This window comes from Acinonyx jubatus, chromosome D1, assembly GCF_027475565.1.
Source record: "Acinonyx jubatus isolate Ajub_Pintada_27869175 chromosome D1, VMU_Ajub_asm_v1.0, whole genome shotgun sequence".
Taxonomy (NCBI): Eukaryota; Metazoa; Chordata; class Mammalia; order Carnivora; family Felidae; genus Acinonyx; species Acinonyx jubatus.
In genome coordinates this window covers 42145001-42170708 of record NC_069390.1, presented here as the reverse complement: position 1 = coordinate 42170708, position 25708 = coordinate 42145001, and the positions used below count along the sequence as shown (strand labels likewise).

The following is a 25708-nucleotide window of genomic DNA, read 5'->3' as shown; positions in this document are numbered from 1 at the left end:
GTGTGTTCTCCCGACTGTAATGAGTAATAAAACCAATTTGTTCCATTACAGGTGTGTTCTTGGTAGTCTTTGACTGAAGGAAATTAATGGGATGCAATGTCTGTAAAGAAATTAAACACAATAATAAAACCAACTAAAAGTTGGTGTACTACCAATTCAGCCACGTCAGTGATCAGTCTTCTCTGCCAGAACAGATGGCTCTACACCCCTCCTTTTGTATGCACTGCATTTTATATATTTTAAGTTTCAATTAAGCATTCAAGTTACATTACATATACACATGTATTTTAATGTATTTTAATTAAGATATATATATCAAGATATATATATGTATATATATACACATATATATGTATATGCGCTAGATACGTACTGCTTTTTCTGATTCCCCACTTCAAACGCTCTTTTTTGATGAGCCCAAAACTACTTGACAACCGTGCGGTATAAGACATATTCTACTACAGTATTATGGGGTGACTGACAGATAAAGCTTTACCTAATCTAGGTTCCAATAACTTCTTGCTAACAAAGGAACTGTAACCTTTTTAATATGCTGAAAACTAAATTGCTAACATTTATAGGTTCTTTCTCAGAGGAAGAAGTACATTTTTCTCTAATGTGACATATTTTAGGAAAAGCATTGGTTTAAGGAAGCTTAAATAAATGAAAATACTGAATTTGGTTCCAATTAACAGCAGGTTATTCTTGATAAAAGTATCATTAACTCTAAGAGTAAAACAAAGTTTTATTCTTTTTCTCTTTTATTAAAACTGATACTTGGGGGCACCTGGGCGGCTCAGTCTGTTAAGTGTATGACTCTTGATTTTGGCTCAGGTCGTGATCTCATGGTTCATGGGTTCAGGCCTCATGATTTCAGCTCACGTCACGATCTCATGGTTTGTGAGTTTGAGCCCCACGTTGGGCTCTGTGCTGGCAGTGCACAGCCTCCTTGGAATTCTCTGTGTCCCTTCCTCTCTCTCTGCCCCACTCTCACTCACTCATGCTGTCTTTCTCAAAATAAATAAACTTAAAAAAGCCCTGAAACTTGGTAGAATATATTCGATTTATATAGCATTCTCAAAGTTGGCACAAAACCATGCCACCTTACACTATTATTATACTGTTTAATAATAATAAATTTATTCATTATTCATCAGAATATAAATTTATTACCACTATTTACTACAGTGTCATGATTCCTCAAGTCTAATAAATAAAAGCTATTGTTTTAAAGTGTTATTTTGATTCAAAGAAAAAAATCACAATACTAAGTTTTTTTAAATTTCCTCATCACCATGATATTTAATAAATGGAAATAAAATACAGAAAAAATACTAAATTCCCCAACTTGTCAAGACAAGCACATAGAAAAGCTTTGCCTCATCTATACATATCACCCTCACATATTGAATCAAAATCTCAAGATTCAAAGGTCCTTAAAAATCCAATTGCTCAATCCCACCTAAGATTCATACCCTGTGCAGAAAAAGGTGGTAAATAGTTAACAAAACATAGGCTCTCTGGGCCAGATTTTGCAGTTAAATCGCAATTTTTCCATCTACCTGCCATATAACACAGGTGAGTTAGTCAACCTATCTGTGTCTTAATTTCCCCATCTATAAAATGGGAGTGATAACAGCAGTACAGAACCTATCTCATAGCATTGTTATGAAAAACAGATGAATTAATAAAAATAAAAATAAAACAGATGTCTTAGAACAGTGCTTGTAACATTGTAAGTGTTCATTAAATGGTGATGTTGGTGGTAGTGATGTTCACTGTTACAATATCTCTTACAAGTAATTGTTTTGGCCTCTCCTTAAACACCTCCATACCTCCCAAAGCAGTCCATTCCATCTGTGCAGGGTTGCCAAACATTCCTATTAATAAGAATATTAACAAAAGAATATTATAGAATATTATTATATTAATGTTAATAAAATATTAATAATATTTCAACCTTTCTTATATCCCATGTAAACATTCAGAATGACAACATTTTAAAACACACAGCTATTATACTACCCTTATATCTTCTCTTTTTCTAGGCAAAACATCTCTGATTTCTTCCTCATAAGACATGGTTCAGCCATCCTGATCATTCTCCCTTGAGTGTGTTCTAATTTGTTTCTCCCGCTCTTAAATAGTAGTACCCTGAACTGAATGTACTCAATATTCTAAACAACAGAGAATTAAGGCACACTACCACTGCCTTAGAGACATCATACTTTAAACATCTAATGTCACGGGACAGGCAGCCCCAGAGATGAGAATATTTTATGATTTTTTTGGTAATGGAACAGTAAGATCTTTCAGGCACATGGGACAACATTCTATCAAGGTTCAGCTATTAGCTGATTTGTGTGCCTACCAACTCCAGACAGTTACTTTCATCTGGCAATTCATTAGTATTCAAACTACCATATGACACTCAACTTAAACAACACTACTGGGCTAGGTTGAGTGGCTAAGACAGTTTCAACTTTGAAGCCCAGAAAGTTAAAAGCAGCAAGAAACTTGGTGATTACAGCTCAAATGTTTCATTTTTGAGATGAGGAAATTGAAGTCCAAAGATATAAAGTGACTTCTGTAAGGTCACACAGCAAATTAGTGACAGAGATAAATAAGGCAATGTCTTTTCCTCTAAGTTATGTTTCCTCTAAATAATCTCAAGGAAGACATTTCCACTAAATCAAGAATTTTTGTTTATTTGCTTGCTTTTTACAATCTGAGGCTTTAGGGAATAAGGGGTGTGATTATGCAGAAGTTAGAGAAGTATAATCGGACAAGTTTTAACAGAGCAAGTTTCTTTGCATGGAGAGTCTCAAACAATTCCACAGAGCTTTTCTTATGAGATAAATACTTACTCTAGTGTCAAGTCTATTATCTTCATGGTGTCCTTTTCTGCAGTTGTTTTTCTCTTTCTTCCCCATTAAAGAGATACCAGTGCAGTTATGAAAATAACTGTATTTTTTATATAGAATCACCAAAGCAGCTAGTATGCTTTAAATGAACCAAAGGCTATGGTAGATGCCTAAATTATATGTACATCACTGGATCCAGGTATCAGTAAGATCACCAGGAACCCATTTAGCTATCACCCAAATGAGGAATAATGAAGAGCCCTTTGAAATAGTGGACAAACCCAGACACCAGAATTTTGAAGCTGAAGCAAAGGAGGTGAAGTAAAAAACCTTCCTAACCTATACCCCAAACAGGCAAATAGCCTTAAAAATAGGAGAATCGGGGCACCAGGGACCTCTTGTATGACACTGGCTCAGAATTAACAGGGAAGAGAAGAGCTTGTAGTAATTCAACAAGTAATCTGTTGAAATGCCATTTAATCAAGCTTCTGGGAAACCTCCCCATAATTCAAGACAGAAACCTGGGCCATTGTAAGGGAAAGGGATCTGCAATCATTCAAGGGTATCAGAGTAGCTTCAGAAAAAATGAGATATTAAAACTTTGAGGAAAAAAGGTAAGGCAGTTGGGACTCACTAGGGAAAGGGTAGTAATTAAGCCCCCCAGAAACAAATATCGGTATAATAATTACCTATGTCTTCGTTGTCTATCTGAAAATGATGAGACTGGGGTCACATAAAAAATAGTTCAGCATATGCCCTTTATATCTCACAATTCTTAATATTAAAAAGGACCAGATCCCAATCAAGTCCTGTTATAAATCCGTTTGTTACCTAACAGAGATCCTGCTCTATTAACAGTGAAGTCCTCCCATGGCCTCGTTTGTCCAGAGATGAACAACTAGAGAACAAACTGCTGCCTCTGTCATACACATTGAGACCTCACAACTGCTCTGGGGATTCCAACACCTCCTCTCTTCACTGGATCTTGTCCAGTGAGGGTCCCAATTTAGAGAATTATACCACAAAAGCCTTCAAATTTCATACATGTAAAGGATTAACAAGAAACTCTTGGTAACCCAGAAATTTTAAAATCACCTCTCCAGTTCTCTGATTTAAGCTTTTAACACACAGAACAAGTACAAAGAGACTAAAAATGATACCTCAGAGACTGTGTTGCTAATAAAACATCTATTCTATCTATCTGTATTTACATTTCCAGGAAAAGGGAAAGTAGGCACAAAAATGTCACCAATTTACCAGAAAGCAGTAAGTAGAGGTCTAATTCTGTCTTCAGATGCCCTCAATGTCTGGAAGCCGTACATTGCTATACCTGGGGGCAGCACACAACCTGGAATTGATGGCTCACCTACAGTCTTAGAGCCCAGGCTCTTTCTCGAGGGGCAGCCAGTAGGGAACATAGGCATGAATTTACATTTTTTTCTCTAACTTCCAAATACTCAAAAAACTCAGATTCAGGTCATTCCTTGCTTTATTGTGTGCATCCTCATGGTTCCAAGGACAGTAGTCAAAAGGACAGCGAAACTCTATTCTTACTCACAATTTCAGAAAGCTAAAAAAAAAAAAAAACTATAATCAACCCCTATACAAGATATGCCAGTATAAGAACAAAAAAAAAAAAAAAAGAGAGAGGTATGTTTGGTAGAAGCACACCAGGAACAAAATAATTTCAAAAACTGAAGGCCACATATTAACTCTGAATTCAGGAGCAAACTTTTCTCAATTTGTTTATGGATTACATTAGCTTAATCTTAGCTAACCCAGTCCTTCTGTAAAAAAGCTACTAGGTCACCACTAGAGCTAAACAAAAAATTCCTAAATAACAGTAATTGCCAAAAAAAAATGTTCATTTTGTGTGTTTCAAGGTAAATAAATCTCTTCTATTATGCCACCATAATCTATTTATGCTTAAATGAGGGCACATTTCTTCCCAGAAGTTTGATGAACTTGAGAATATTGTATTCTAGGTACTCTCAGTACACCAGCAGTGAAAACAAATCAGAGTTAAATTATAATGAAAGCAAAAGTTTACAAAATAGTTCCCAATCATTTTATTAAATAAGGTTTCCCATTTTCTGGGATGGTAATGAAATATAAAGAAGATAAATGAAATGTATAAATATTCATTTCTAATTTTTACCTGATTGTAAAATTTTATTAGCAAAGGTTTATAATTTATACTTTGGATTTGAGAATGTGGTTTACACAGAGATATATTATTGAACTCAATTTGCATCACCTAGAAAAATAATGCCTAGAGGTCATGAGAATGCAGTAATACCAAAATAATACTTAAAAGGTTAATAATATAAAAAAATAAGTGTCATCACATTGAAAGGTATATTAACAAAAGCAATAATGGCTTGAAGTTGTTCTTCTTTTAAAAGGTTACATTTCTCTTGGAAAGCAAGGAAAACTTCTTATTGCAGAGGACAATCAAACAGTGGGATAATTTGCATATCAAGATAATTAAGGCACATTCATTAGCAGTGTTCAAGAAAGATTGGGTATGTTCATGTAAGGAACAGAGTAGGCTCTTTCCTGCTTAATGCAGGTGGTTTGACTCAATAATCAAAGAGAGCCCTTTCAATCTCATCTCCAAATGATTCATTATGGTAAAGTTGCCTTTATGGAAAGCAACCCTATCCAAATTAGTGTGAGAAGGTAGAACAGGAGGAGTGAAAATACAATCCCAGCTTCCTCCTTCCAAAGCAAAATGCTCCCTATCACAAGTACTACCATCCTATTCAAACTGATATAGAAGGACCTGAAGATTCATATCTCATTCTAATCATGAAAAGTTCAAATTAGTCATGGAAAAGACTGCATGCTATATAATATATACATTGCTCTCTACAACACGTTGCTTAGAAGCCTTATAGGAATGCACAGATTTCATTATTCCCGTTATCATACTGCATTATAGTGATGTATCCCAATCATCACTAGGCAAGAAGGAATTCTGTACAAGAAAGTGTACATTAATCAGAACCACTTATATAGACTGTGGAGTTCTGCTTTAATCAGAAAATTACTGGTGTCCTGAGATCAGCTTCCATTGATTAATACTGATCAATTTGATAAAAAGTCTATCCAAAAAAAAAAAAAAAGATAGTCTACTGTATTCAAATGTCATTTGGATCCATTGAGAAAATAAAGCTATCTAGAACAGGCCTGGCTCAATCAGGTTGATTTGCTACACCAGATCATCCTAGATTTTCTATTAATAATCAAGTCTTATTTTAAACAATTATTGAAAAGTGACCTTTCCTAAGTGCTTGAAATGCTAAAGAACCCAAACTATACTTTGGTCATGAAGGAATATTTGCATATGTATAGTCAACAGGAAAAAAACAAACCACAGGAGCAGCCTTGGCATCACAATGACGTGTACACTAGCAGCATATTGGTGAAAGAAATGAAAACAAAATATTTTTGAGGCACAAAGATATCACATAAAAATGAAGCAAATTAGGGGAATATTGGTTGCATCCCAGAAAAGATAATCCTTATGAACATGAAGGAATGCCGTAAACTGTAAGTGAATGCCAGTAATGGAGTTTGTTAAGAGATTCATGTTATAGTCAGTGCTCTGCAAACTCCAGCCACTGGCTCTTATACAGCCTAAAAGATTAAAATAAAAATAAACATGGCATATCTCATCTCCTTGAAAACATTCTGTATACACAATTTTATTACACTGAGGAAAAAAAAATACCAGGGCCTGATATTCCTTGAACTGTCAAAATACAAAAGAAATGAAAAAAAGTCTTTGCACAGATGTAGCAAAGTACTGGATTTTTATATTTTGGCAGGTGCTCAATATGCAGCCCACATAATCACATGTTAATGACTGGAGTGTGTTAATCAGCATGCATACCTGATTCCTTCTTGCCCAAGGGGGAAAAAAGCCAACTATACCAGAGCATGTTAATGTTTCTACTTTTGATAAAGATTTTGATAATATGCTAGGTAAGAAAACTTTTCCAAAAAGTGTATTTAAAGATGTATTATATCATTAAGGTTCATAATAAAATAATTCCAGTTTCCATAAACATCAAGATATTTTCAAGTAGCATACCAGTAATCATTTTGTTTAATGTAAAGAACCCAGATTTGGGAAAGATCTTTTTTTAAAGATCTACATTTTTTTTATTAGCAGGAATGAAACACTGCACATAACCAGGGTGTAGAAATACAAAGATGATCATTGTGTTAACACTAGACAACATGAGTTGTCTGTTTCACTACCCACACCATGCAATAAAATACAGTTTTACTTTTTGGTTCAAATTGTAAGTACATTTCTGTCATTAAATTTCTGAAATAGGTTTAAAAAGAGACAGTACTATGTACTAATACAGTTTCAAATTTACAGAAAATGGGAAATCTACCACAGAGCTTCCTGGAGAACATTGTTTCATAACTCAAGAGACAAGGGAAGACAGTTTTTCACTTGTTACCAGAAGTCCAGGTTTGAAATTTACTTAAATTGAATGAATTTCCAAAATCTTAAAATGAGAGGAGTAGTAACTAAATTTTCCAGGAAGTCTAAACCTTGTCAGTTCATGGGTTCTTTTCCTGTGATTCACAGACCAAGCAGGTACAAAAAGATGCACATAAATCTTGTCTTAGGTGTTAAGATTACAAAATGGGACCAGGCAAACTAGTGGGTTTCACTATACTTTCTAAAGTACAGTCTCAATAAAAGTGAGAAAATACATTTCATTTGGGTGTTATTTACTATCTTAAATGACTAAATCTTACCAAAAACTGGCAACAACTCAAGTTTTTAAAATCTTTTAAAAGTTTAAAAAATTAGAAATCTTCTAAAACCCTATCACAACATAAATAATGGTGGAGAAGGATTAAATCCTCATTCAAAATTCCTGGACTATGCTATCATGTATGACAACAGCTCCAATCCCAGTCACAGTACAAAGTTCACACCAGAATTTTTATGACTCAAAATGAACTGCATAGAACACTCCAGAGTTGATTAGCAACTTCTTTGGACTAAAAGCAAGAAAGGCAGAAACGAGAAATTGTTTGCGAGCAAGACAGTATTGTTCCTAGTATTTATTAAATATCCCAACATGCCTATGACTATTTTCTTTCAATTACAGCAAAGGCCATCATTGGCATCTTTTATTTACAGTGAAAAAATATTTTTAAAACTTTTCTAAAAGATAAAACTCACTCAGGGGAATTTAAGTAGATCTCTAAAATACGAAGCTCTGATATTCTGGGGCTGAAGGTCCAGCATGGTTATTTTTACTTAATTACACCAGAAATTGAAAGGCAGATGCATATAATCCCATTTTGACTTACATTACATATCAATATAAGCATGCAAGCAAGAGCACAACAATCTTGTTGTCAATTTTTGGATCTTGTAAGAGATACTGTTGGTACTCTGCCCACATCCTCATGGCCTGCCCCAGAAGTCACCTGTGACCAATTCCCTCTTAAGTAAAAAGCTTCTGTCCTCACATGGGACCATTTTCTGTCCAGGAACAAGCCTACCCTTGGCCCTCTTCCTTGATCTTCACAATTTCATTTCCTGTTCATTCTTAACTAAATTTCTGCTCACTTGACTAACGTCATGGCCACAAGGCTTAAAATACTCTCCTCAACTTCTGTGTGAATCCTGTCCTCTTCAGAATCTAGGGGAACTTGAAGAATAACCTCTCTAATTGTTCACTCTTCCATTTACCCTCAAATTCTCATGGGCACTATTGCCATAATTTTCCTACTAGGTGTCCTTGTTTCTGGTATTATCTCCCACAATCTGTATGCTGCACAGCAGCCAATATGATTTTTAAAACATAAATCAAATCATGTTAGACACTTGCTTAAAATCTTCCAATGGCTTCCTGTTGCACTTGAAGTAAAGCCCAAACACCTCACTGTAGCCTGTGATACCCCCAAAGTCTGTAGCATCTGACTTCCTCTTTGATTTCATCTCATACCATTCTCTCTCACACCCACTCCATTCCAGTCACTCTATTGTTTTCTGTTGTTCAAACACACCAATGAAAAAGGCTGCTGCACTTTCTGTATATTCTAGCTGGGTGTCTTCCCCCAAATTGCTGCATAGTTTGTTCCTTCTCATTCAAATCTCAACTCAAAAGTCACACCTTCAAAAAGACCTTCTAGACTGTTTAGTCATTCTTGATCACATTTTCTTATTTAATTTTCTTTATTCCACTTACCATTGTCTGACATTGGCTCACTCTGTGAAACTTCTTTATTGTCTGTAATACTACTAGAAGTTCCAGGATAGCAGGGCTCTTTCCTGATTTATTCATAAGAAAGTCCCTGTGCCTGGAACTTAGTAGGTGCTATATATTCAAGTAATCTTTAGGAGACAATAGTTACACACAGTATCATACTTCCAGTCACTAAATATAACCATAAAATGTTCCTTCATCCTTGTTAACATTGAATAGAACGATACACTACACATTTTTTCCATGAAAAAATGATGTGAATTTATTACTGTCTAATGAATCAGTCCTTATGGGAACAAAAACACCTATCAGGAGACAGTGTCAATATTCCTCTGGGAAAAAAAAGTACTGGCACACCCATACCATAATGAAAATAGTAGTGGCTGTATATAGTGAAAAAGGACAGTAAATTTTTATTTACACTAGCTTTTCAGCCTTCAAATGGAATTTATCAATTTACACAAAACTTAAAATCAAGAATTTTGGTGTCTATAGCATAAGCTATTATAATTAAAATCAGAGCCTAAAACTTTTTAATCTCAAATTGGTCTTTGAATGTCAAACTCTAAAATTTCTATTCTCCTTTGCTTATGCCACAATGAATTATCTTCCTTGTTTGAAACTGTGGGGTCTCATATTTTGTTGGAACGCCACGTCAGAATAATCAGAATCTCAACATTTCAAGATTTTTTTTTCTAATCAGGAAGTGGGGATTAGCAGAACTTCTCTGCTTTGTCTTTACCCCCTCTTTACAGTAAAGCTCTTCTGTGGTCTTAATATTTCAAAGTTAAACCCTTCCTGAACCCAGGAGATAAGAAATTTTTAGTGACTGTTTCTAACTGTTCATGAGTGAAGGCCATCAAAAAAATTAATAACTGGAAACTGAATAGGTGCTAATAGAATTTGTGTTACTGTTTTTTACTTTAAAATTTATTTCTCCACACCTATTTTATGGGGTTCAATTACAGTGGGTAACAAGTATAAGAGAACAACCAAGTTTCACTTAACATCATGACAATACTTTTGGATTCCTAATTATTTGAAAGTGGAATGAGGTAAAATGTTTATTAAATTTTACTTTAGTCGTCTCCCCACCCCAACACATACACACACATGCATGCGTGCACATATACATGTATGCATGTGCACACACACACACATACACACACACATACACACACTTATATGTAGGTTTTCAGGACTGCCCAGAAACCTAAAATCCTTTCTATTGTTTTTCTTCTCCATAAAGAAAAACTGGTTGGTGATATGATACTTGCAGTGTAAGTCATTACAGGTCTGATGCTACAGTTGTTACACATTATTGAATCTATCGAATGAAAAGGGAGCACAAAGGGAATTTCCAAATGCAGCTGCTATTTCCCATTTGTTAAATCCTTTTATTATACCATATAAGTACACAGCTGGGAAATACTATAGAGTGGGAGTTAAAACAAAATATTTTGGCTTCCAGACATTCAGAATACACAAAGGCTCCAGTGGAAAGCAGTGCTTGATATCAAAAGAGAGTGAAAGTTTGAAAACATTTCCAGCAAATATGATTTCTTTTATACTAATATATAACATATTTGCGAATTTAAACTATTTTATACGACCATAAATCCCTCTTAATATAAATTTGGTAAGCAAATTATTAATATCTATTTTCTGATAAAAGTTTAGATCATAAAACTTTGCAAATAACTCACTGAAGCAATTTGGCACTTGCCAAGATACAAACAAAATTTTACAGTTCTCTAAAGAAGTAAAATTTAAAGGGTATTATTTCTGCCTCAACCTATATTTTTCAGCTTCATTACTTTTACTTGTCCATGACTATATTTGGCATAAGTGATAAAATAGATCTTGAGTCCATCCTTTCTCTCTATCCCATTTGCCCAAACCACTACCATCTCTTAACTGGACTTCTTAAGTAGGCTCCCAACAGGTCTTACTCCTTTCACTCTCTCTCCTTCCCATCCATTCATACTACAGACAGAGTGATCTATCTGCAATGTTCTAAAACCTTTCAATGATTCTCCATTGCACTTAGATGCAAACCTCATTTCCATCACATAATCTATATGGTCTTGTTGGATATAGCCTCTACCAGTCTCTCCAACCATATCTGATGCTACCCTGTAACCTCATTCATTACACTCCAGCCACTAAGACTATCTTTCATTTCCTGATACTCAGCTATATTTTTCTCCCCTCAAATATTTCCTCCATGCTGTTCCCTCTGCTATTTTTACTTTCTTCTAAACTTCGTCTGGCTATTCCTATCATCCTTAAGTCAGAGAGGGCATCCCTATCCATCTATCCTAAATTAGGTTTATCCCATTATGTTCTCACATAGCATTCTGCTCTTTTTCTTCCTAACACATGTCACAATTTTAATTATATACTTATGTATGTGTGTTTATTTAACTTCTGTCCCCTCTCCTAGATATTAGTTCCATGAAAGCATAATCATTCATGTTTTTTTCCACCACAATACAGCCAGCACCGAGTAGAATACTGAACCCAGAAAAGGTGCTCCATAAATATTTGATGACATACAAATAAAACATGGCCCTACTATCTTCTCAAAAAGCCAGTGGCAGTGACTAGCTATTTCACCCTTGTTATCTTGGAAGTACAAAAATGATTAAGCTCAATCAGAAAAACTTTTAGTCTTGCCTTATTATACTTTCTCTTTCCCCCATGTAAGGAAAATAAATCTTCCAGTGTATCTATTAATTGTGTAATGATAATCCCCTGTGAACCTAAGTTCACAGTCTAAAAAAGTTAGTCTAGAAAAGTCTTATTTTTCTCCCAATCTCCTACTTTTCACCTACTGTTACAGAGCACTAGTTGTACCTGCAAAATCACCTGAGAAAGAAAAATGTCTGCCTCCATAATTTATGGAATCAAGTCTTCGACATTAAGCATTAAGCACAGAGCAAGAATTTAAATAAGGTTATCAGTTGTAAAGGCGTTTTTAAATATTACCTTATTTTTTTACTAAAGAATAAAACTTTTCATGACAGGCCACTTAAGATATCTTTCATTAACATTAACCAAAAGTTAAGAAATGTAAAACAGGTTTTCAATTCCTACTCTAATAAAATATGTTAAGGTTTTGGTCAGTTGTAGATGCTAAAAAATTGGACATTTTTGCTTTAAACTAGACAATGCCACTTACTGTGGCCTCTGTTTTGATGGCTAGAGACAGAATTTAGCATGGGAAAGCTGGCTAAGACACTCCATGGATCTGATGTTTCTACCTTCAGGGCAAACTCCTGAAGTCTGATTGAATGATACTCAGGAGCTTTGCACGTCCTTTTGAAATTAATGTATAGGCACAAAGTGAGAAAAGCTTTATCATAAATCAAAAATGACCATTAAAAATGATAAATACCTGCATTTCCTCCACTGAAGATGTATTCACCATATGACCTCATTCACATAGACATGTTTGCTTAATACAATATTTCAATGTTAATACACAGCCACGCTTTATTTGATCGTACCTATTTTGTGTTATTATCAAGTTTACCACCTTATTAAGAAATTCAGAGAGGCGCCTGGGTGGCTCAGTCAGTTGAGCGTCTGATTTCTGATTTTGGCTCGGGTCATGATCTCACGGGTTCATGGGTTCAAGCCCCACATTTGGCTCTGCGCTGACAGTGCGGAGCCTGCTTGGGATTCTCTCTCCCCCTCTCTCTCTGCCCACCCTCCCCTGCTCCCTTTCTCTCTCTCTCTCTCTCTCTCTCTCTCTCTCTCAAAATAAATAAATAAACTTTAAAAAAAAAAGAGAGATTCAGAAAATAAGATAACCAAACCTCCCCCAAATTAAATTAAATATCTTTTGGCAAGTTGACCTAAGAAGTATAAAAAACTAAATCAGAAACCATTTTCCAATTTTTCCCAGTTACTAGCATATTTGTAATATTAATAATATACATGGTGTTTGTTTCACGATCTGAACACAAATAATTCTATGATATGTATTTTGAGCTTTCTCTAAAACATGTATTTGTGATGAGGCCACACTAAAGGACACGCTTAGTGACAGTGGCCAGATTTTAAAAGCTCACCATTCTTTGCTGAGACGACAGAACAGTGTCCCAGTCAGCATCTTGTTGAATGGTATTGACAAGTGTTGGTAGCTCCTCAGAGTGAGGTTTGTTGTGCATTATGGGGTGCAGCGGCAGATGGGAGGCCACATGTTGATCACCGCCCTCTTCCTTTTCCCTTGAGGTCAAATCTTGGGTCATGGCTTCCTCTCCATCAGCTGCACAGGCAAATGGAGAGGTGGCTTGCTTGGAAGACATTCTTCTGCAGGAGAGAGAGAAAGAGCATGGGTTCAAAAAGTCTGTCAATGACAAAAGAACAAACCATCCCTTACATTTGACTAATCAGGAAAAAAAGTAGGGTCTCTAACTTCAAGTTGTTTATGAGCCACTTTAAACCACTGATAAAAATTCAGCTCATCTGTACCACTCTCCCTCTGCTTTTAACCCAGCAAACCTCTTCCTAGTAATTGCTACACATCTCCCTTCTCCATCCACAAATGAAATTTCCATGGAATAGTTTTTCATAATGTATAGTATATGCATATGTATATTTTTCCTCCCAATTCTCCCAACTAGATTATTAGCTTCTTAAGAGTAATTCAGTTGATGGCTAACAATGCGGGGGGGGGGGGGGGGGAACTAAGTGAATAAACTGGCAAATAAGCCAGTTTTGAAGAATAATTTCAAAGTACAAATATCCAAATTTCTCTTATGCTTTATGTAAGAACAAAAGAAGTCTATGTGGGAAAACATAATCAGGAAAATTCACAATACATGTTGAAAGTCCTAAGCAAATCTGGTCCTGATTTTAGTTTATACCTTGTAAACTACACCTATGAGTGCTAGTCCTAACATTGTTTAGTGTCAATCTGATCCTTTTCTAAAGATCTTCCAAATGTGTCAACTACTTTAACTTAACTTTTAAGTGGCATATTGATTGAATGGCTGATAGATTAGTCTTAGGACAATTTTATAACATTTGAATAGAGTATATGAAATACCTATGCCTCTATTTTATATTAGAAAGTACATACAAAATTCAAAACATTTACTGTGAAAATTGTAAAATGGCTACTATACATCATATTTTTTTTAAACTGCAGAAACAAGAGTGTCCGGGTGGCTTAATCAGTTAAGCATCTGACTCTTGATTTTGGCTCAGGTCATGATCTCAGGTTCATGAGATCAAGCCCTATGTTGGCCTGCTAGGGATTCTCTCTTTCCCTCTCTCTCTGCCCCTCTCCTGCTTGCTTCTCTCTCTCTCTCTCTCTCTCTGTTTCTCTCAATAAATAAATAAATAAATAAATAAATAAATAAATAAATAAACTTAAAAAAACTGCAAAACAATTACTGTACATTCATCTATGTACCCACAAGTAAACATTGACTGCATTCTGCACAAGGTCTCCATTCTATGCTTTATCAACATGATTTTCTTAGCAAAATGTTCAGAAACAAAACCATCAAAAGTTTATAACTTAAGAGACAATTGAGAATTTTTTCTAAAACTTTATGTTGTTTTTGGTTTATAGCATCTTTAGCTCTAAAACTGCTGTGTAATGAAGGAATAAAATCTCCACCTTAATTGCTCTTTAACATTAATTGATTTCATACCATTTTTTAAAAAATGCACAAATCAGTTAACATAGGAAACCACATGAGCATTTTTCAAATTAGCAAATCATTAACTTGCTAGTACTGTTTCTACAGACAAATAAATACTGATTAAAGGGTCTAGAAATCTGAGATTAACAGTTAAATTTACAAATCTGTCACATGCTTTCATGAATATTGCAGTGAAGGAAATATCAAGTGCAAAGAAAAATAATTAAGTTAATTCCAATTTAAACAGTAGTTTTTATGTAGCAGCCCATGTTTCACATAGGATTTAACAGCTAATGCTAAATTTCTCACAATTAATGAGGGGGTTCAGATTTAGTATCCTACAGTGAAAAAAATTAATATAAGATCAGCTAATCTAATTATGCACAGTTCTAAATAAAAGTATTACAGGCTTTTGAAGTGCTTTGAAACATATTAAAATGCTGATACCTACTTATAATAATCATTCTACAAATAATAAAATTTCATCCATTAGACTTGATACTAGAAAATAACATGGGGAAAAGGAAGTGCAGAAGAACGTCTATATTCTCTTTGAGGGGAAAGAAATCAAATGTCCTAAAGAGTATTATATCAAAGAATCAGATAAGTATATTCTTGACTTATTTCTATCAGTACTCACAAATAGAAAAATGTATATACATGTGTAGAAAATGTTACCAAAGGATGTTTCTTATTGTACAAGAATCACTGTAAAATCCTACAGTAACACCAGGCAAATTATAACTGGTCTGCAAGTTTATCCAGAGTTTACCATGAACAACAAGAGTGTTTTCATAGTCCAGATAATGATAGTGCCAATAATGTAATCATTCACATGGAAAACAAAAGAATGAATTTACTGCTGCTTTTAAAAACAGTTACATACAATTGGAAGTCATAAGGCAAAACTCAGAGTGACTTTAGCTCCCCAACAAACATCCTCTTATTATAAAGTGACTTGGCTCCTTTCAATAGCAATATCTGTGATTGTTGCTTTAGTATAAATTAATCATGACACAAAACCCAAAATGAAAAGTCTCTTAAGAATAATTTCAAGTATAAACTGCACCAATGAACAATAGTGCACAATCCTAATTAAACACAACCGTGCAGCTGTAAAAATAGACTAAATCTGTCCAAAGCTGAGTTGAGTTTAAAGGCTGGTTTGTTAGAGTGTTTTCTTAAGGAAGGCTGGGCCCTCAGTCTTAATCAGCCAATAAATTATTTCCTGCAATTACATTAAATAGAAAATTATCTTCAAATGGGGAGTGTTAATTGAAAATCAAAATTCAGAGGGAAGTTTAGAAATTACACGCTGAATACAATTAGTGAGGAAAGGCTTCACCTCTACTTCATCAACAGTCTTCTGGTGATTCCTCCAGTGACCATTCAGGAAAGCTACCTATTTATAACATCACACAATTTGTCTTTTATTTTGCACCTCCAAATACAAATGTCTATCAAGGTTGCAAATAAAAGGTAGGCTGCCAAAATAAAGCAAAATTAAATTTGACTGTTCATCCTCAGTTCACACCATCATTAGGGGACAAGGAGAGGGGGAAGGTAGGACAATAATGATTATTGTTAACAACCAAGGAGGGCATACTCAACTTCGAAACCCTTCCCTTTAGCAAAGGAATTAACATTTGTGTTCCAAGAAGAATACTTTACCATATCATATTTTATTTAAGTGCTTGAGTTTACTGTAGCTCTCAGCATGTTGTTCGCAGAGAAAACAGTGATTTTTTGTGGTATTGTCCCCCTGCAGGCCATTTCCTTTTGATAAAATTGGTGGGCTTCTTTCATTGTTGTTCTTGTTGTAGTTTAGTAGCTTTGTTGTATTTTTAAAAGGAAAATGTGTACAAATTCTTTTTAAAACACAGTTTATTAAACAAGTCTTAAATTTACTGATTATTAGATTCAATTTACCGATTCCTTTTTGCACAATTACTTTATTCAACTTCCTGATTAAATCCTCATTCATTTCTTTACTTTGGCTTTCCCTTTTAAAACACTTTACTAGACCAACTGAACTATTCTGGAAGCTGTGAAGATACTTGACTTTTGGTAATGCCTTTACCATAACCATTGCACCATGGTTACTCTCCTTTAGAAACTCATAAATCAAATATACACTTGTTTTAATGTTTTAAAGTGTCACGTGGGATGTTTACTTTTATTTTTAATGCTCACATAGTAATTTTTCATTACCAAAACTTTCACCCCCAGCATTTTAGAACAGCATCTTACTTTAGCTGCTGTCATATAAAACTAATAAGCAAAAGAATCAAAATCCTTGTGAGATGGTCAATTTATATATGACTTTACTTTGTTTTATTTTTGCACTATTATAACTTAAAAATCATTCAAATGAATTGTTTTTTTAATTTGTATTAAAAAAAATCTCCCTAGTTATACCCCCTGAAAACAGGGGTTTATAATGGAAGTGCTGACACAACCCTAACTAAAGCAGCGCAAATGTTGCCGCTATAATACACAAAATCAAGTTCTATTATTCTAAACTATCCTCGCTCATGGGATTTTTCTTTACTGTGCTCCCAGCCAAACTGCTGAAGCATGAAAAATTTAAATGCAATCAAATGCGCCCAATTCTACTTTACTAGAACAAGTGTCTACAGTGGTACAATCTTAAAAGGAGATGCAACAGATTTGTTTGGTGTTTTTTTTAACTGTTTATTTATAATACAGTGCATTGGAGATAAAATAAAAGAGGAAATTACACTCACATGGTACTAGTGTATTGACTACACAGAGTACATTATAATCAGAGAGAAAAACTACATTGTCAACTTATCACATTGGTTAAACAAGATGGTTTTCTGGGGCATAGCTATTATCAAGTAAAACCTCCAAAGAGAATTACATATCTTTGGGACACATGAAACTAAATTCCCATCATGTGTTCCCCGAGTTTGAAATGTCTCTGCCCAGAAGATCAAGTGAATTCCCAGGATGCCAGGACATCGTGAAGAACTTCAGGGCTTAGGACTTTTGGGAATGAGATTGTTGGAAATAAGTCTCTAGCAATTGATAATGTTTTCTAGGAAGTCAGTAGGAGTATCTCTAGAAAGATGATAATTATTTTGCTCCAAACCCCAGTATGAAAGCTGAATGTTTAGGCCATTACAAACTTATTCAGACAGTACATTTACTTTGTGTTCTTTGACAAGAAATTAAGATTCTCTGGTCCAAGACTTTATAAAATGGTAAGGATGTGCATATGTATACATTAATCCCTCTGTCTCAGAAAATCAAATGTTCTAGAATTTTAAACCAGCCCACTCTGATGTTTAAAGAAACAGTTATTTGTATATGTTTAAAGGTTAGGATTATTTTAAAACAACTTTCTCATAAGGCATCGCCGCTTGAAATTACTTTTTTTAACTACTGCTTGGGAAGAATCCATTTCAAAACTATCCTTTCAGATTTAGATAAGTTTCAAAAAGAGCCACTAAATTTATTGGAACAATATTTTTAACCTGATTTTTAAAATTTATTTATTTCTAAGATAATTATCAAATGGCATTCACTTTTTAAGTGTATCACATTTATTCAAAAGAAGCTCTGTTTTTAACATAAAGCAACATTTAATAGTTGGTTCACTTAAAGAAAAAATTAAAAATTCAGGACAATATTCACATTTACTTTTGCAACTCAGCCCCAGGCTACCAAGGTAGACTTATTTCAGTCAAATAATTCACTGTTAATTTAATGCTGCAATTGATCTGATACTGAGAAATAAACAACTAATTTTCCAAAAATATAACACAGTGCCTCTCATTTTAAGAAGCATGAGTAACAGATATGCTCAGCTGCCAAAATGCACAATACTCAGGAACCCCTACAGAGGATGCCAGTCCACCCAGCCTAGGGCAAAAAAATTTTAAAACTTTTTTCCTGTACCTCTAATTCCCCGGTTAAGGATTGAGGGGTGGGGAAGGATCCCAATTCCAGACATTAAAATGAAGACATCCCTTTCAAAGCTTTCCTGCTTCATTTGAGTAAAGCCTGAGGGTGGTTGTTGATTCTTTGTATTGTTTTATCCAGCACTACCTCCACTCCCCAACTCCACCCCCAAACTGCCCCAGGCTTCTGCCAGGTTTTTTTGTCTCTCTTTCATCTGGGGCTTTTGGAAATGAGTTAATAAGTAACTGAGAAAACTCAGAGAAAAAGAAGGTAACTGCCTCCAGAGCTGTGTTGGAGGGTTGTAAACCTATCTTTTAATGTTTGTAGTGGCTCTTTCAGAACATAACATGGTAACATATACAGACAGTATCTGTTAGAAGCAAACTCACTTATTTGTGTTATCTGTCAGATCAACAGAGAGGAGGCAAAAGAAGTATGCTTGAGGTCCTTGAAGTATGTCTAAAAAGGGACCTCAATTAATGGATTCTGACTTAGCTAAGCCTTCTAATTTTTCACACCAAAGCACAAAATTGTCTCCAAAGGCCTTCTGAGGTTCTTACAAAACAAGGACTACCTGGAACAGATTCTTCTCAAGTCATCAAAGTTTGTGTTTCTAGAGTTTATATTTAGCTGACAATATTGCTGTCACTTTATATAGCTTAAGACTGTTCTTTGGACTAGAGCTCATATGTCTTGGAATGCTTTGACTCATGAATTGTTTCTCCTGATAATGTTACATCACGTAACCACCTCTGTCTAATTGGTTAGTATCTGCTGGAAGAGGCAGGCAACCAGCCTAAAGACGAGCCTGCTTGCCTGACTGCCTATGGAAAACCAGTAATCATTACATGTGTCTCTGAGTATCAAGTTTCTTCAAGAGATCAAAACAACTTGACTTCGTGTAACCTCTATCTGTACTTTTGTTTATAGTAATATTGAATTTTTCTCACAGTTTATGTACCAGAAACTTGTTGGGATCTTTGCTTTGGAAAGCCAGGCCTAGAATTTATAAATACAATCAGTCACTTAACAATACGAACAAAACCAAACAATGGCTACTATAAATACACACTAAGTTAGAGGATTTTAATCAAGCACAATGACTTTATAGCTCAACTGAAAGACCTCTATGTGGCTTGAATGAAAGCTGTCTAAAATAATAGCAGAATGAGTTTATTTATATATGCTTACTTTGAATCTCCTCTTCACATGAAATGAGAACCATAGTTTTTAAAATGAATACCAAACATGTCTTTGTCAGCTTGAAACCAATCCTCTGGTCTGGAAGCCCAATTACAAGTGGATAATATCTTATCCACTTATTAACAAAAATCATAAACCAGAACAATAACTTCTCAGAGAGAAAGGGTAGGAGGCTGTCCCTGTATACTTTTCCATCTTACTTCTATTTTCACTTTTTTAATATTGCCAGAAAAAAGAGAAAAATGAAAATTGATGCTATATAGATCGTTTCAAAAAATGAAGGCTCACACATGATGACAGTGAACAAAATTACATAAAGAAGTTCATCTTTGAGGTTCTCCTTCAGCTAAATAAAGCAGCAATCCAGCAATTCGTCTCTTTCATGTAAATGAAATAAGGCATAAATTTCAGGTTCCTATCAAATAAGAGGAGGAGGAGGAATGGGGAGGAGAGAAGGAGGGAAAGGTGGAGAGGGGTGAGGGAAGGGAAGGGAAGGGGAGGGAAGGGAAGGAAAGGGAAGAGAAACAACCGTGGCTTTGCAGTTCATTTTCAGTTTGTCTACTTAATGAAAACCTCATTGTACAACCCTGAAAACCATTTCCAGCAGGCAAAGTATTTCTGATTCAGCGGAGGTTACACAAGCATCAAAGCAGTTAAATATAGGTGCCAAGCTGCATTGCCAGGAGCTCTTAGTACTGTGAGTTAGTGTTACCTGACAGCTTAGTGAATATAAAATTACTTGTTTCTCCAATTGAAGACAATCAAATTGTCACCTTCCATTGTAATAATGCACAACTAGTGATCAGCAAAGTGCAAACATAATTACCATGAAGAAAACAAAAAATCAAATCTAAATCTCTCTACAGAGTAAACACATCTATCTGGCTTCCCCCAAAAAGGAGTGCATTTTAATACTGACAGCTATGATGCAATCTTTGTTATTTAACAATAAGATTTATTAGTCTCACATTAAATTAAAATAAAAAACAACACGAAAGACCAGTTCACAAAAAGCGAATACAAATACCAATGAGAGCACTACAACTTTCCAGACAGAATACAAGGCCTACAAATTATATTGCTGCCATTTGGGCCAATAATGTTAAGTGTATGTCAGCAGCACGTCCATTATAAAAACCATGCTTTAAGAGATTTCTTTCCAGACTAGAAACCTTTCTGAAGGTTGAAAAAGACAGGTAGGATTGAACCTCAAAAGCTTTTGTCTTCATTTCTCCTTTTAAAACAAAAAGTTATGCTTCATTTTTGTCTTCTGAAGTGGCGTGTCTTTTCAAGGTTGAAAATTCACCTAACAAAACTGATTTAGTAATCTCTATCCAAGTTTAGAAAAATAACCAAGCATAGGGTACAGGTTCACAATTATTACTGAAACGCTCAGCATCTGAAATTCTTGTCCAAATTTTGTGGCCAGATTGGTCCATTATGAAAGTAATTTCAGTATAACCCACAACTGGGTTAGTATTAAAGCACTGAAAATTTGACCTGTTCCTCCCATATCCTGAAGATTCCTAAGATATAAATACAGATGTTGCTGCAAACGAACTGCTATTTAAAAGCTCTTTTGGGGAGGCACCTGGGTGGCTCAGTTGGTTGAGCATCTGACTTTGGCTCAGGTCATGATCTTGCAGTTTGTGGTTCGAGCCCCACATTGGGCTCTGTGCTGAGGGCTTGGAGCCTGTTTTGGGTTCTGTGTCTCCCTCTCTCTCTGCCCCTCCCCTTCTCATGCTCTGTCTCTCTCTCTCTCTCTCTCTCTGTCTCTCTTTCAAAAATAAGTAAACATTAAAAATAATTTTTTTAAACGCTCTTTTTGTAAAGTGATTTTATATCTAACTCAAAAGTTAAAACATTCAGATTTACATCATTCCTTCCACTATGGAAAAAACTATCCCATTCTGAAAACACTCCACACATAGGGGCTTTCTTCTTTCATCGATAATGCCCTCCTTTTTTTTTTTTTAATGTTTATTTACCCTTGAGAGAGAGAGAGAGAGAGAGAGAGCAGGGAGGGGGAGAGAGAGAGGGAGACACAGAATCAGTAGCAGGCTCCTGGCTCTGAGCTGTCAGCACAGAGCCCAAAGCGGGGCTTGAACCCATGAATCATGAAATCATGACCTGAGCTGAAGTCAGATGTTTAACCAACTGAGCCACCGAGGCACCCCATAATGCCCTCCTTTTTTATCAAAGATATATAACACGCCCACCAGCCATTGCCTCATATTCCATTTTTACTTGATACTTGTGTTCTAAATATCATTTTTAATCCTCCAACACATATACAAAAATGGGTCAGTTGAGGGAGAGGGAGAAGCACCGCAGTAGAGTGCAAGTGGCATGAATCAGAATCCATCACAACGTTAGATTCCCTGAGCTTGAATCTTCACATATGAACTTAGACATTTCATCCTCTATAAATCTGAAATGACCAGCCCATCTTACACTGCGTTCTTATTCCACCACTACCCCTTTTTAGAATGGAAGCATGGTTTGGGGCGCCTGGGTGTCTCAGTCAGTTGAGCGTCTGACTTTGGCTCAGGTCATGATCTCACAGCTCGTGAGTTCGAGCCCTGTGTCAGGCTCTGTGCTGACAGCTCAGAGCCTGGAGCCTGCTTCGGATTCTGTGTCTCCGTCTCTATCTCTGTCCCTCCTGTGCTCTCTCTCTCCCAAAAATAAATAAAACATTAAAAAAATTTTTTTAATAAATAAATAAATAAACATTAAAAAATTTTAGAATGGAAGCATGGAGAAAACGGTGAGATAAAGGCACTGGATTGACTGTGTAGCTAAATCACAAGCGGAATGAGGATAGGAGAAAAAAAGGAAAGCGAAAGTCCAATCTCTAGTTGCAAGTTTTATTGTGATTTCAGATAAATTTCGCATCATTAAAAGAAGTCTGAGTTTGAGAAATAAGACTGTTTTGGAAAAGATCTTTTTCCTTGACCTTGCCAACTTTCAAGTCACATAATAAAGCTTCCCCCGCCCCACCCTGGCCCAAGAAACCCTACTTATAAGCTTAACAAAATAAAAACCTACAGGCACAGAGGGGATGCCATCAGTGTTTTTTGAACTTCAGTGATGAGAACTTAATACATTCCTAAAATATGCTCCTGCAGAATATTCCTTGCAATATAGTAATAATAAAAAAAGGATCAACAAGAGGAAGAAAAAAAAAAAAACCTGTTGTCATAGAATGTCTTCTAGTCCCAAGGAGATAAATGTTTGCAAAGATATTATCATAAGCTTATAGAAAGAAAATAGAAAATAGTAAAGGAAGAAAAATAAAAAATATTAAAAGATTTTGTTTTATTTAAAAAAAAAAAAGCCTATTCTGTATATTCCACGAGACTAGGGATCATGTCTGTCTTGTTCTTTACTGGATTGTCAATGCCCCACACAGTGCACACACATTGTAGACAATCAGCATTGTCTACATATCATCTAAAATTGGAAAGAAAGAGAAAGGGAAAATCAGAGAAGGAGAGATGAGCAAACAGCTTATTTTTCAAACTTAAGGTGAATACATAATCACAGAAAATACCACTCATATGTTAATGCTGCCAACTTAAACATTATTCTTTCTCTATGCTCTTTTTGTCAAACATCCCATTCCCTAATATTTAAATCATATAATTTTTATATTTATATACCCAACACTGAGCTCTCTCTCATCATCCTGAAATACAACAGTCCTCAAATGACTGCTAGACATTTATACCAAGATGTACTCTGCTATGTCATATTCAACAAACTTAAAATTAGTTTCATCATTATTTTCCTCAACACTCTCCCTCATTCACTCACACCCAGAAAAGCATCATTCTCAGAATCATCCAATTCAAAACATGACACTGCATCTGTCTCCTCTTTTATTCTTGTTCCTCAGTGCCAGCCTGTCATTAAACGCCACCAAGTATTCCTTAATAAAGTTTCTTCTGCTCACACCTTCTTACCATGCTCATAATCACCTGAGTATTGGGCTTTATTACACCTCATATCTAGATTCTTGCAGCAGGCTCTACACTGGTTTCCCTAATTTCATCCTCCTGCCTCTCTAAATCAATCTTACTGCCACTCCCTTTATCAAGCCACTCTTTTGATCAAGAAACATCAGTGGCTTTCCCCTGATGACAGAAAAAAAAAGTCTAACCTCTTGACTCTGGCATTCAAGGCCCTCCATCCAGATCCAACCAATTTTTCTAAATTTATCTTCTACTATTCTACACTGTAACCTTCTATTCTGACTATACTGATACACTTAGACTTCACTTATTGCTGCCTCCTTATCTTTGATCTGCCTGCCTCCCCCTACTTCCCTCACCCACCTTTCTTATTACTAGGAAACCACAGGAGACTATTCCCAGGAACTAAGATCCACACTTCTAATCACTTCTAATAAGTGCTCTGAAAATTCATTTTTTATGTCACTCATTCAACACTTAATGCATACTATCTTACATAATGTTTTTAAAGAGTGTAATATCATTGTATTTCTTAAGACTAACCCCAACCAGATTACAAATTTTTCAAGGGCAAGGACAAAATCCTAGCTTCTCTGCATTCCCACAAGTACCTAGTATAATATTTCACATAAAGAAAACACTCAATAAATATTATTTTCCCAATTAGTTAAGTATTATTAAATGAATTGGCAGAAATAAATTTAGAGGATTATACTTAACCAGAGGATTTAAAGCAAAGCCTCTAGGTTTCTGTACCTAACTTGATTTTACAGGGCTATTGCCTCTTCCCCCATCCTTGGCCAAAAAAATTCATATCATACCTTAAAAGTACTACATATTCTATGCCAATCCCCCCCCACCAAATCATCAATCTATGTTGATAGAAACATTAGGAAGATGGATAGATGGACAGACGGATGGTTGGATGGATGATGTTAGAGAGATGGCTGAAAAGATACATGAATAGTATTTACTATATGCTTGAAAGTATTAGTCACTGTACTGAGAGCATTGCTACATGTATTACTTCATTTAGTTCTCAGAACAGTTCTAGCATTTAGATAATGTCACTGATCCTGTTTTACAGATAAGGAAACAAAATCAACAACAAAAAAAAATTTTTTTAATTAAAATTTGCCTAGGGGTGCCTCGGTGGCTCAGTCAGTTAAGCATCTGACTCCTGGTTTAGGCTCAGGTCATGATATCATGGTTCCTGAGTTTGAGCCCCACATTGGGCTCTGTGCTAACAGTGCAGGGCCTGCTTGTGATTCTCTCTCTTTCTCTCTCTCTCTGTCTCTTTCTGCCCCTCCCTCACTCACGCTGTCTCTGTCTCTCTCAAAATAAATAAATAAACTTTTTCTAAAAAATTAAAATTTGCCTAAAGTCACACCTCGTAAATACAAAAGGCAAAATTTGAACTCAAGTGATCTAACTCCAGGACAGATGCTGTTAGAATTAAAGGTAACTGACAGTAAATCTAAATGAAATAATTAACTATTTTCAATTATCTGAATTTTTCTTCACTAACATATACTTCCCATAGAATTTTATCTTTAACATTCCAGAATATTCCAGTTAGATATTCCAGATACTCATTTTATCCAAGCTTAGTCAGAGGACTTGCTATCTTTTTCCTTCCCTTCTATCTCTAGGGTTGAAGGTGTCTAATTACTGGTTAACAACTATTAAGAAGAAAAGAAAAGAAAAAGAAAGAGAAAAAAGGAGAGCAGCCAACCCTCTAACCAAGCCATTTGACTCTCATTCTGAACAGTTTGACAACAAAGTTGGTTGTGGAAGTAGTTAAAGACATTGGCACACAAAGCTGA

General features: G+C 35.3%; 1 protein-coding gene across 43 annotated transcripts in view; it reads right to left on the bottom strand.

Moving 5' to 3' along the window:
* SOX6 (SRY-box transcription factor 6) overlaps positions 1-25708 on the bottom strand; it is a 686841-nt gene that overhangs the window by 341614 nt on the left and 319519 nt on the right. For 42 of the 43 annotated variants that reach the window (XM_053203417.1, XM_053203416.1, XM_053203433.1 and 39 more), the window contains one exon: positions 13195-13435. In XM_053203417.1, coding sequence (XP_053059392.1) covers positions 13195-13435 — 241 coding nt within the window. Of the gene's footprint in view, positions 1-13194; positions 13436-16449; positions 23052-25708 lie in introns of those variants that run through there. The other variant, XM_053203446.1, reaches the window with a different exon arrangement.